Source organism: Mycteria americana, chromosome 24 (assembly GCF_035582795.1).
Source record: "Mycteria americana isolate JAX WOST 10 ecotype Jacksonville Zoo and Gardens chromosome 24, USCA_MyAme_1.0, whole genome shotgun sequence".
Lineage (NCBI taxonomy): Eukaryota > Metazoa > Chordata > Aves > Ciconiiformes > Ciconiidae > Mycteria > Mycteria americana.
The window spans coordinates 4,067,200-4,081,434 of NC_134388.1; the positions used below are offsets into that span (position 1 = coordinate 4,067,200).

Here is a 14,235-nt window from a genome sequence, read left to right on the forward strand (position 1 = left end):
CTTTATGACCACATTCCATCGTATACAGCAAACATTGTGACAGGATTGTCAGAACTTTTTTCACAAACAATTACAAACACTTTGTGGAATCTTTCCCTTTAAGGACTTGCTTCTCAGGATATGGTGAAATTGCTATATAAATGTTTTCAACAATTGTTTTTGAATCTTTACATCATTGGCTCCCAAAAATCAGTTTACAAAATAGCCTCCATGCAACAAAAACAATACACAGATTCTGCTACAAAGAATTTGTGAGTAAAGGCACACTGTACTAAAATAATTTAAATGCAAGTAAACCCTTTAAAATTTAGTATGAAACTTCTTTTTTATTGAAATAATGCCTTTTTATTACAGAAATATTAATACAAAAACAATGAGGACAGCATGAAGGTACTAAGAGACAGAAGCCAGTGAACAGTAGGTTTGCAGTTAAAACAAAAACCCAATAGATTGCTGCAAGCAGAGCAGAAAGTGGTTTGCTCAGAGACAATGAACTTAACTTACAGAGCTGAAGTCTGCAAACCCCAAGGAAGAGTCTTTAGAAGTTTTACTTGAAGAGGAGGGAGCAAATGGATCTTTTCCACTAAATGGGTCCCCAAACCCCTTTTTACTTTGAAACGGGTCACTGCTGTCAGCCCCAAATGGCTGGAATGGATCATGGGGCTTGGGAAAATCTGAAGACCCAAGGTGGCTTACAGGAGTACTTTTACCTGGAAAGTTTAGGAAAAAAAAAAACAAAAGGAGAAAAAGAGAAGTTACTTACCATGGACAATGCAAACCCCTTAAATAGGAAACTGTGCTGATACACTTTAGCATCATCCATTCTTCCTGGGGTGGTTTAAAATGTCACCAAACATAATGGTGCTCATTTCTCAATGCAAATCATCTCAAACAGTTGTTTTATTTACATGGATTTATCATCTTACTTATACATACTGCAATATTAATACCATCAAGATTTAAAATGATAAAACCCAATATAAAGACATTTGGTCAGAAGAATTTGACAAGTATGACTTTAGTTCATTTTCCAGGATTAGAGACATTTCAAGTTTACGTTTGGGATTATATAAAAGACAAAATACTTAAATATATATATATATATAAAAAATTAAAGATAAATAATTATCATGTTAAAGAGAATTAAATAGTAACTTATCTGTGACTTTACAGAATGCATGCATTCTGGGGTTTTTTTTCCTGGAACTGATTTATCCTTCTACCACCACGCATACAAGGGAAAAAGAGACTGATTAAGCAATCACCTTGTTCTGGGGTGCTTGCTGTGCAACCCACCTTTTGTAGGGGACTGCTTGTTCTTATATTCCACCCCAATAACAAATGAAGTCACAGGAACTATTGTGTATGCTCATAACTAATGGTTGTATATTTTATTAGTTGCAATTAGAACCTCAATGGTTAATTTTTAATTCCCCTTGCAAAAAGTACTATTTTGTTAGGTCCAATAACTAAACAGATAAATGCAATTTTTTTTTTCTCTTAAAAAAAAAAAAAGAAGGAAAAGATTGCTCCTGACAAGTACACAGTCTAGCCTCCAGGGAAAATACTCCTTGGATGAACAATCCTGATTATAATGTGTACTCGACAAATGATAAAGGAAAATCTTGAAACATTTTTTAAATAAAAAAATATTTACAACTTCCTGCATAATAACCTGAATTACATACATTATTTGCATTAATAAAGCTAACTTTTTTGAAATGTCCAATTCTTTGAACTATAATTTAATAGGAATCTTATAATTTATTCACACCAGGATACACATACGAGGAAAGCACAGAGAAATGGAGTTGAACCCCCACATTTCAGAGTATGTACGTGACATGTCTAAGACATAGCCCGATGGCTTTTAAGAAGGTACTTCGGTAGTTGCTCATGAACTTTATAATATTTGCTCAAATCTGCGGAAATCCTCATTTCTCAAAGAGAAATAATGGTCAGCAAACTTGCTCTAAATAACTAACCTATCCAGCAGCCTGTCTTCACCTGCCGTTAAATCACAGGTCAGCCTCTCCTACCCCAGGGGCCAGCCAAAAGTCCATCTTCCCTTGCACTCACCTCGCCAGACATACAGCCCTCTGCCATCAGCAGGCTCCGCACCGTGCTGGCGGCACCTCCTTAATGATTGCACGGGCTGCAGGGACCTATAGTCCTCAAACTCAGCCAGGCACAGATTTACAGGGGGGCTGAAGGAATCATGCAGACTCTTATCTTAGTGCTAACATCATACTTGGGCCTCAGATGCAATATAGTGACCGCTTGCAGGCACTGTGCTTCAGGGAAAACGTGAAGCGAGAAAGACCACAGCTGAACAAGCAGAGAGAAAGAGGCGTAGAAAACAAGACACGTGCAGTAGGAGATATAACTGGATTTGTTTAGTCTTAAGAGTATTCAAGGGGATCACAGTCCTGTAGGCAAATCTTCCATCAAGAAAAAGGCTAATGGATTTAGATTTTACCAAGGGAGATTTACATTAGACAATCTGTAACGTTTTTAAAACTTAAGAATACTCAAGACTGCCTAGCGAACTTGTTGCATTCCATCATCGCGTCCATGAGGTTTGAGAACCGGTTTCTAGAAATCACACTGCCTTGAAGCCGGAGGATAAAGGAGATCTCTTAAAGTTTACTTCAGTACTATTTTTCATGGTTCAGTACATGCTTCATCCTGGTTAACAGATGTGGCAAAGATACACGGATACCCATATTAGCAACCACATGTGGGACTTCTTAAGACAGGCAGATCAGACCAGTGATTTGTCCTTCATGGAAGGAAGTGACAAAATATACAGGAAATACCAGCAGCATTTGCTCTCCCCACAGGCATGGACCCTCCTTCACCACAGTTTCAAACGGGCTTTCCTATCAACAGAAGCCACGTTTTGTTCTCCAAAATGGCTTGCTGCATTTACATCCCACTCATCACCACGGCCTTTAGGAGATGTCGCCTTCAGTCACAGCTATGCAGTGTTAGGGAACTAAGCACACCTGGTAAGAGAGGAGTAACTCGGCGTTTTGTAGGTAATTCTCCAGATAAAAGAGCAAATTATTGTAAATTATTTTAACTTATTTTATCTTATTTTAAATCACAAAGAGAATTAAAGTATCTGCATTTCTAATTTAAGGTCAAGGCAAAACAAGAGCCCTCGATATTTTTTTCTCCTTCCTCTATTGCCAGTTACTAGCAAGCAAATTCCCCCTAGTATCCTTCACCCTATATTGCCCCAAACCACTTTTGATTGATAGAGGCAAAAATGACCCATTTTAAGCTGCCCTTTTCTTAGATTAAACCTTCTGTTGCCGAAACCACTTTGTGGAATTGGTGACTGTTAATACAAACGCAGGGTTTGCAACGTATTTGCTCAGCAAACCTGTTTGTTCGAGGTGGCCTGTTTAATGTTTTTGCACGAAGCCCCTAGTGGTTTCAGAATGTACACAAAGAGCATCGGGGTTTCTTGTGCTTCATCTTCACAACAGATCACAAAGAATAACTTTGCTGTAGAGGAAATGTCACCATGAATACTAGAGTTACTGCTAATAATATTGAAAATTTTCATTTTATGTCCCGAGTGCCATTTTCTTCAGTTTTTTATATGTTAAAGACTAGAAGGGGGCTAGAATTTTGTTATTCTGAAGAAAAGGTGAAAGAGGGAAACCCTTAAAAAAACAGGTTTACTTTTTGCAGAGCAATTTTAATTGCAGTGCCCATGCTGAATACGCCAATCCTGGCACTCAGGACAGAGTCCTCAACGAGCCCTCTTTCACTACACTTTGTGCATTACTGATAGTTTGTTTTATCCTGCCACACTCAGCAAACATGGTTTTGAGGCCTGGCAGAAGTTTGCTTGGTTCAGTTCGATGTTCGAATTTACTCATTTATTAGCCACAAATTAGTAATAACACCACCAGAATTATCTTTCTGACATCCTTGCTGGCTTATGCCAAGTGTGAATCTCCCAGTGCAGTAAGTGTACACTTAAGTACACAAAGATTTTTGTATTCCCACGTTTAGTATGTCAAGAATGTGGGTACAGTATTTCTATAATGTAAAGCAAAAATACCCAAACCACATTAAAAAGTCACCAACTGAACTGAAGGACATTGGTAAAATCGTAATATTGCAAAATATACTTTAAGTAGTAACTGAGATTGCATTAATCTTGCATTCACTGGAAAACGTTACATTTTTACGTGATCTTGCTAATCGTTCTTGAGGTACGGCAGTACGAAAGTGCAGGCAAACAGTTGTAACCCTTACTTATTTGATTTTTCTGCTAATAGTTTCAGGGGAAAAAAGTTCAGAAAAAAGCAAAACAGGTCCTATTCTGAAACCACAGCAGTTTCAGCAGTTACCCAAGTGGTGCACCCAAACCACACCGAGGGCTCACTTCAGCAAAAAGAGATGATGAACAAAATGGTTTACCACAGCAAATGCTGTTAACTTATAGTGAACTCCACCCATGCGAAGGGTTTATCTAATTTCATACCCCACAGCAAACTTTAGGGTTGAGATCTATAGTTCAAGGCAAATATAATCTCACTGGTAGGATGCAATTACAGAACTTGTCTTACTGAATTTCAAGATACTGACAATGAAAAAATTAAGCGAAACATTTATAGTTTTGTCTATATTCTATGTTTCAACGATGGTCCTGCTTAGAAGAGTATCTTACTGAATGATGAGAAGCAGCATGTTTTCATGTGTTGGAGACTGGATTATTGCATGCTCACAGGCCAACAGGGCAGAGTTGAAATGACATGACTTTAAACTTTCACTAAACAAGCAGTCCTTTCCAGGAAACTCTCTAAAGTGAAAAATACACTTTAAGAAGTTAGAGTCATGCTACATAGGATAAGTAGTGACAGTGTGAGTTAAGTCCATACCTGCGATTATATTTGAACATAATAATACCAATAGCAAGGTTCCCACCTCTCATGTCTTCCATATGCCAGAGGCAGTGTTACTCTAGAAAACTTTGGAGACCGTGCAGTATGTAAGGTGCCACCCAGCACATCTTTCTCTTGGCACTTTACCAAATTTATGTATCATTCCTAACTTACTCAGCATGTTTTTCACCACACTGTTAAATTATCCAGCTCTTCCACTGATGCAGAATAAAACTTTCATAAACTGTGAACTTTAGGAACTTATAGAAAAATTATTACTAGTTTTCAAAATGTGCTTGAAGGTTAGTTAAATTAAAACCAATTTTCTACAGAATACTCAAAGATACTTGTCCTCCAAAGGGGCTATTTCTGCACTGTATTTCAAACTCAACTGTTTGGCCATAAAGCTCTTTGCACAAAATCACAATATAGATTTTTAGTGACAGAAGGAAGAATTTTTCCTATGCAAAAAAAATCTCAAAACTGTTTTTGCTTAGTATTTGCAAAATTCACACCTTGAGCTAGCCTGTAACTCTGAAAACCTTAGCTTAAGAGAAATATTCTGAAAACTACGAACTTCTTGAAAGGTGAGGTTAGAGAAATCGTTATACATTCAGCCTAACAATCTGTTCTGAAACAGATTCTGAACAACCTCTTTCAACAATCGGTACTGAAATATCTTTACTGTGAGAGATCAGCGTAAACAACAGAATCAAAGCGTGAATGGAATTTTTAGTTTGTGGCTGGGCAGGTGCTCCACCCATGAGTCATTTATCCTACACAACAAGGGATGCCTGTGTTCTAATGCAACTGTCAGGTCTTCTAGAAGGCATGAAAAACAAAAAAAAGTTTTCCTGTCAGTCACAAACTTTGAGGCTGAATTTTTCACTCTCGGCTGCAGATGAGGAAAAAATAAAGGTAAACAGGCACTGTGCTACTTGTGAATAACCTTGGGTACTCAAGAAGCTCTAAGGAAACAGGTGTGTGGTACCACTCAGAAATAAACACCACACTCCTGTACTCCTGCGATCACGCAATGAATAAAGAACAGACCTCTGTACTCTAGCCCAAACCGCTGATCCCCACAACTCGAGTATGTCCATGCAAATAAATGCAAGGGAATTATTTTACTTTTTTTCCCCTGATTGCTTAATATAATTTAACCCCTGATTACATCTATTATACCTAACATGGTTTCTTTCTTCTTAAGATTATCTCACTAAATCCACAGAGCAAATTTCTAGGCAAATTCATATCCTGGGGGCATTGTACATGGTGCAGGTCAAAAAGAATGGCCACAAAAACGTGATGTGTTTAAATACTAAGTATTCATGAGACATAATTTTCTTTCAAGAAATGGAATCAGTAAGTGCACACAACAAAGCTTTCAGGCTTTGGTTTGCGTGTCTTTTTAAGCAAGATACTGAACAAACTGTGAAGTCTTAATTTTCATCTCATTGAGACACTGAAAACACAGCATAGGCAAACAAACACTACTAAAACAACATTTATATGTCCAGTTCAAAAAGTAGCAGAGATCTATGCTCTTTTTTCCTCACTGACAACTGTCAATATGAGGTCAATGTGAACTGTCAGTGCTCTTATACTGCTTTATAGATGAAAAATAAGTCTAAAATCGTAAAAACAGTCAAACCATAAAATGCCTTAAATTTAGAGAAGTGACACATACGAAAAAGAACTATATTTATCGTTGACATGAAGGAGGAGGAAGCATCAAATATAAAGGAAGACAGCAGCAGAACAGGGCTGCACAAACATCGCCTTTCCGTGAGCTGCTTGCACTGCCCTTCTGATTTGTGCAAGCATAGTGGTGGCTGACAGCATTAAACATCTGATTATGTGCAGTAGTAGTAAGAGGCACCTAAAATGGTTCAAGGGATGCAAAAGACATCCCACAGAGTCAAAAGCTCAAAAGCTTCTAGTTAGACAATTCTGGTCCAGGTAAGCCTGGAATATGTGTGCATACCCCCATCTGGGTATCCACTCACTAAAGCTCTCAAGTCAAACTGCCTTCAGAATATTTTCTTTCAGTATACATTCTTAATCATGAGCACTTAGTGGGCACATCTATCCTAAATTTACCTTCCAAGGTCCGTGCACCATATGAACAGAAGGGAAAGCTGTTCTGTGAGTTCGCTGTTAAATTTTTCTTGCATTTCTAGCTTCTTTGGGGCTGACAACAACCTTCTCCAGCAACCACACTTGTGAGGAAAGGGCAAAGCATCCTCACCCAAAACTAGGGAATTATTATTTCTGTAGATGATGGAATACAACATGCATCACAGCTAAAAGAGTTTCCAGATTAGTTCAATAAAATACTAAGATCCTGAAGATCTTAATAGATCTTTAATAGATCTCAAAGCCCTGACCCCTTTTCATTTTTTTTAAGCCATCAACAGGTTCAGATATCATTTCTCTTTATCTGCCAATTGGCAAGATGAAAAAAGTAGGACTTGATCAGCCAGATTTTGCTTAAGTCAGTAGGGGCCTTTTCTGACTTCATTGGTGCGACAGCAAAATACATCTAGCAGTTTTGCAATTCGTGATTTGGTACTGATACTGAATCCTAACACCTTGGCTGGTTAAATTTATTATCAATAACATCATTACTATTATTTGGTAGTAAATTCTAGTCACTCATATTAAATACTGTGCAAACCTTTGTGCTTGCACTGAGGTCTCCTGGGGCTCCACACAAGCCAGGCATCTCTGAGGGATTAGAATCATACTTCCTAATTCAAGGCAGGCTGTTTAGTCCCCTATTCTGTCTTCTCGAGACTTTTTCCAATATTCTGACATTTCAAAACCACTATCAGCCGTAAAAACAATGTGAGAACGGAATCTAAGTCCTTAACTCAAAGACAGAGGTGTTAACCACTAACCTCTGAAATGCCAATTTATAAATTCAGTTGCCATCATATATCAGAGCTACAAAGAATAAATGGATCAAAAAACAAAGCCAAAGTTCTTTGACAAACTCACTGTACACAGTCTGGAATAACAGCAGCTAAATAAATCCACGAATTTCTTTCTTACATGGGATGAATTCAATATGTGGTCCTTTGAATTCCAAGTTACATGATATTTTTCTGCTATTTATGTATTGCCATCCCAAAGAAAAACTGAATTTTTCAAAGTACATTAGCATTGAAGACATTCACTATTAATACAATACCCACCACCTCTATTAGTCACTAATATACATTTAATATGAATTATAACATTTACACAGGCTAAAAAAAGCTAGTGATAAAAATAATTGGTTTTATTAAATAATCATTGCAAGAAGAAAGCACACTGAAATTGGAAAGTACGTTTTCTTCCTGCGTTTTTAGGATTTTTATATTCTTTCAAGGTTAAAAAGGTCAAAACCACTATAAGCAAGCAATAAAAATTTAGAAGAGGTTGAAGGTTACACACTGGTTAGTGGTGAAGGTTCTTCCACTAATATCACTGGTTAACAGTACTGTTATAACCGCAATGTGGAATGCATGGTGCTGCATTTAAAGGAAGTGGTAAGGGTGGGGCAAAAGCAGTAGGTCCCACGATCAAAGCACTAGAGCATTGAATTTTACTTATAACCCAATCACTGACACCCACACAGCAACTTCCTGTACTTTAAAAAAAAAAAAAAAAAAAAAAAGAAAAAAGAGAAAAAAATCTGTTTCTCTCTTTTTGTAATCAACAACTTTTACCTAGAAACTAGCTAGAGGTGAACTCTGACTGATTTCAATCTGCAGCTCACGGCAGAAAACATAATTGTTAATCTGTGAGAACCTACAAAAATAATTTTAACTGACAGGTTTCAGTGTATCAGCTCTTTCAGACTTCTTTATTCTTAACTACACAGAAGTCCTACAAAACCCAAGAACTAGTGTAAGAAATATAAAGCGACCAGAAGTTCAGTAGTGCTAAACACTACAGGTTGACTCTATGACAGAAAATAAAATGTACTTACAAATCTACAAAACTCAGCTATGTTTCAGGACAGCTTGAGAAAATAATTTGTACTGGAATTTAGATCCCTGTCACAGGACACCTTTGCTTAAGTATGTCAATATACACTACTATTATTTTTGTTAATGTAACTAATTAATATTGTCTTGTTTTCCATTTATCACAGTCCATTATGCAAAGCACAGGCCTATTAACATCTGGATAATTTTTTGGTGCTTTTTGAGCAATATTCAAGATACAGCATCAATAAATCTAGAAAACCTTCCACTTCTCTCCAAAGAAACCTTCAAGTTCTCCAGTACCACCTGGTGAACATCAAACTACTTCAGCCAAGTCCCAGGGGAGCTGTACAAAACCTAATGTCCATTAGCAACTTCATGGACTATGGACGTATTCCTGAAGAGAAAGAACATGCACATACTCCCTTGGGGATTTTTATTAGAACAGTCTAGTCAGAAAAGCTAAAGAGCTTTTCCTTAGCTGATCTTCCTCAACCTAAAAAGAGAATCTTAAACCAGGTAAGGGACAGAGATACTAATTTTTCAAATCTTTGCATGTAACAGATATGTTGGAGCTTTGATGTACACTGGTATCCAGGCTTGCTGCTTCTGAAACACCTTCTCCTTGTCATTCTCTATTTTTATTCACTGATTTATTAGCCTTCCTTCAATCCTCTTTAAAGATTCTGCACTTTACCTTTAAACAGTTATATTGCAAAAACACAACAGAGCGTTTAATCAGAAAAACAAACATACGAAATTTCTCTTAGACCAAGCAAAGATCAGTTTAAGACTGTGTAACATCTAAAAGATCTTGAAAGACTTCGGTTCAAAAAGCAGTGAGAAAAAAGGAAAATGATTTATGAAGAAGAGAACAAGTGTAAGCCTGAGATTCAGCCTAAGATACAACTTTAAGGAAATAATCTCATGATTGTCATCCCCTCTCTTAACCTTAGTTTTCGAGAAGGGAAAGATACAGATCTTAAGGGTGTCTAATCCATGCCACACAGTAAGTGTTTGCCTCCCCTTGCCAGATAGTAACAACCACAGACATCTGTGAACTGAAGTATCTGCTAATATAGCCAGCAGATCATAGCTGCTTCTCAATGTCCAAGCTTTGAAAAAAAGCAAACACCAACGAAAACCAACCAAACAAACCAAAACAAACAACCAACCAAACGAAAACAACCAACCAATCTTCACTGTACAAGCAGCCAGCAAACAGGTCAGGATTTATACAGCCAATGATTACCCACTGCAGTCCTGCTACTGAGAAAGCTGGCAGTAGCAGAAAAGTTCCCTTAAGCATGGTACGAAGACTGTCTCCAGAGCCTTTATATGAGAGCAGCTAATCTGAACTACATATTCCTTTCACAGGTTTTCCAGGTATATCTGATAGGCCTTTTGATCTGACCTTCACCAACTGGCAAATAGAGGCTCTGTCTGAAGTGTTTCCCTGGCCCCGTGTTCAGTTCCAAAGGTTTGCTCGGCCTTTGTCTTCGTGAAGAAACGAGACCCGACGCACAACTCCTCATTCATCTGGACAAAACATAGACACGTGGGCAAGAAGGGAACTGTGGCACACTTTGGCCATACCCTGATCGTGCAAGACACCCTGCGATACCTCGATGGATCGATCAGATAATGCTTGCATATCACACAACTCCTAAAAACTTTGCATATAGAAAAGCACTGAATCAGGAACAGTACCTGGTGGATTTTGCCAGTTTCCCCTATCAACAACTACTTGGGAAATCAGACAGCTTTCAATGCTCTGCAAAAATATTTATTAGTATTTTCTACTTGATTGTAGAGTGTTGAGGACAAGTAAAGCTTTATATTAGATCTTCATTGCACCTGCCTATCAAAATGCAAGCAAACCATACAAGTGCTTTTCAATATTAGAAATCCCCCCCAACAGAAAGAACAGTTTTACTGAAAAGAGTAAACTGGGAACAGAAAGGCAAACTACAAATTTGTCTGGTAATAACTAGCATTTATTCATCCTTCAGCAAGATCTTTATCACCTACTTGTTTTTTAATTAAACAGACCAATGAGAAAGGTAAGAAACAACGGAAGTTTCTTGTCTGTTGTTTGTTTTCTGAGCAGCGTTCCCATTTCTAACACACATTTGTACGCCTGTATCTCTTGCTAGAATCGCAGTATATTACTATATAATTTCTCATGCTTTAAGTAACCACTGAAGATTGCCTTAGTTGTGGAAGGAAGGGAGGAGTATAACTGCATAAGCACATGAGGCTCATTTGCTTTAAAAAAAACCCTGCTTTGTTTCCTCCTTAGTCTATTTTATCATAACAACATTTGCTTTTGGTAGAGCAGCGGAACCTTACAAATATTGTGTCTCTCAAGAAGAGGGGAAGGTACACATTTAAACAAATTTTTTAAAAGACTGATTAAAGGCTGAGTGCACATGACTAAATTCAAAACAAATTATTAAAGCTAAATGTTCTCCAAAATTCCTCAATATGTACAGAAGAGGGAATGAAGAGACATAAATCCAAAAAAACCCCATGTAGGTGAGTCAATCCTATGGCATGTATTTCTCATCTTTGCTGCTACTGTTACACTGTATTTGCTAGGAATAATCATGTTTCAAACAAGAAATAGAAAGAAACCACATGAAAGAGATAATACAGGTAATTTAGTATTTGTTTGACTCATTCAACTTTATATAGGCCCTTTAAACACTAAATTATTTTATGCAGACATTTCTTAAAAAGAAAAGGATGGCCACTTACATACTTCCCTTGAAAACCAAATAAATAAAGAAAAAAACCATCAATCACAATGGCAAATAAGATTACTTTCAGCTTTTATATTTCTGCTTTTATTTATTTGTGTCCTATTAGTTGGTATTTGTCAACATTACGTATTATGGGTTTTTGTAATTACTAAAGGCTCTCTCGTACCTCAATAGTAGAAGGTATTTACACAAAGCAAGCATGGAACAGACCGCTTCAAGAACTTTTCCACAATCCTAGAGCTTTTCATCTGTAGAGTGGATGAAAAGCTGAACGTGAGCTGACAATGTGCGCTCGCAGCCCAGAATGCCAACCGTATCCTGGGCTGCATCAAAAGCAGCGTGGCCAGCAGGTCGAGGGAGGTGATTCTCCCCCTCTACTCCACTCTGGTGAGACTCCACCTTGGAGTTCTGCGTCCAGCTCCGGAGCCCTCAGCACAGGAAAGACATGGAGCTGTTGGAGAGGGTCCACAGGAGGCCACAAAAATGATCAGAGGGATGGAGCACCTCTCCTATGAGGACAGGCTGAGAGAGTCAGGGTTATTCAGCCTGGAGAAGAGAAGGCTCCGGGAAGAACTTATAGCAGCCTGCCAGTACTTAAAGGGGGCTTATAAGAAAGATGGGGACGAACTTTTTAGCAGGGCCTTTAGCAACAGGACAAGGGGTGATGGTTTTAAACTAAAAGAGGGGAGATTTAGACTAGATATAAGGAAGAAATTTTTTACAATGAGTGTGGTGAAATATCGGCCCAGGTTGCCCAGAGAGGTGGTAGATGCCCCATCCCTGGAAACATTCAAGGTCAGGTTGGACGGGGCTCTGAGCAACCTGATCTGGTTGAAGATGTCCCTGCTCATGGCAGGGGGTTTGGACTAGATGACCTTTAAAGGTCCCTTCCAACCCAAGCCATTCTATGATTCTATGATTTCCTGACAAATTTTCATCAATACTCACCTACACAGAACCTTATAATTTGATTTCAGGGTTTTAGCATGCATTATCATCTCTTGAGCAATAAAATCATAGTAACAGGAACAAACTAATGCTGCTGCAATGGCCTGCCTATAAGTCTACTGTATTAAATAATATTTTCCAAACCTTGGATTAATCTATGGGATAGTTAATGACATCTTCAGGATACCCCGGCAAAGATACAGCCATACTTCAGACTACCTTGCAGACATTCGGCAACACAGGAGCCAGAGAGAGTACTTTGGCTTTTGGTAGACCCTATTGCCCCTGTTGGATTTTTCTTCTAAGAATTATCTAGTTCTTTTTTAAGCCCATTTAAACTTTTTTGAATTCACCATATTCTCTGGCAAAAAAAAAAAAATCCTAAATTTAGAGTACTGTATAAAAACAAACCTCTTTGTTTATTTTGAAGGTGCCATTTACTAATCTAATTTGTTGCCTACTTGGAAAAGACAGAATTTTTTTCCCCCATTTTTCCCTGCCACAAGTGATTTTACAGATCTGTTATACCACTCCCTAATCATCTGTTTTCCAGTCTGAAGAGTTCCAGTCTGGTTTACTGACAATTTCTGCCAATTTACTGATAAATCTCATACCTTCCTCCATGGTTGAAATATAAGATAATGAGATAGAAGGCTGTCAACTTGTCCTTATGTCCAATAATATACAGAAAACTGGGGGAACTGGCTATTAAAAAAAGAAAACCTCCTTACCACTGGGCGGCTTGGGTCGTGGAGGGACATTTTTCTTCGGTGGTAATGCTGGTGTGTCTGATTTGCTTTTGAAAGGGTCATCTGAGAATCCCATCCCTCCAAAAGAGGAGGCAAAGGGGTCTGAAGCTACTGACTACATGAGAAAAAAGAAAAGAAGAAGAATGTAAGCACATTGTTAAAGATCTGTTGTTTCATGAAAGCTACAAGTAAATGCAAGCAAAAGCATTGACTGCAAAAAACGAGGACAGATTTACAGAATTATGTCAGTGGTGTAAGATGCTAACACCCACTGACAGAGGTGCTAGGATTTCATTAACATTCAAAAGTACTTATGCTTTTAATCACTTAAGTACTTCTAGAACTTTTAGTCCTAGCAAAAAGCTGATGAGGAAAATAAAAGGAAGTAAAACTCTACTTTTTACTATTAGGCAATGAAAGGTCATACTACAGTCTGGCCTTCACTCTGATAAATAGAACCATGATAGAAACTGGAAAAACATGGTAGATTTCAGAATGGATAGCTTTTTCCAAGCTTTTCTTAAGTTCCACACAGCTATTTGCCTTTTTTGTAAAAGCTCAGCAAAAATTCCAAAACCATATTTTGTAATGTTTCCTCTATTCAGCTGGATCTTGTGAAGGACCCTCCTATTGATTAAAAAAGGCACAAAAAAAATTATGCCATACAGGGAAATTTACCATCCTGAAATGAAGAATGAGGAATTCTGTAAGCAAAGCTAAAGCTCGCAGTCAGACCCTTTGCTAAAACTTCTAACTCAAGCCAAACCCACCAATATTTGTAAAGACTGTTGCCACCTAGTGGAGAGCTAAAACCCCCACAAAAACCACTAAGAAAAGTTAGAAAAAAAATACAAGAAGTTTAATTAGTCAAAGTGATATGATTATCTGT

The 14,235-nt window shown here is 37.8% G+C and overlaps 1 protein-coding gene across 7 annotated transcripts in view; it reads right to left on the reverse strand.

Annotated features, from left to right (window-relative positions):
• The window catches only part of EPS15L1 (epidermal growth factor receptor pathway substrate 15 like 1), a 46,844-nt gene that overhangs the window by 9,707 nt on the left and 22,902 nt on the right, over positions 1-14,235 (reverse strand). For 6 of the 7 annotated variants that reach the window (XM_075524559.1, XM_075524557.1, XM_075524558.1 and 3 more), the window contains 2 exons: positions 13,329-13,461; positions 505-710 (listed from right to left, as the gene is read on the reverse strand). In XM_075524559.1, the coding sequence (XP_075380674.1) occupies positions 505-710; positions 13,329-13,461 (339 nt within the window). The remainder of the gene's footprint in view (positions 1-504; positions 711-13,328; positions 13,462-14,235) is intronic. The other variant, XM_075524560.1, reaches the window with a different exon arrangement.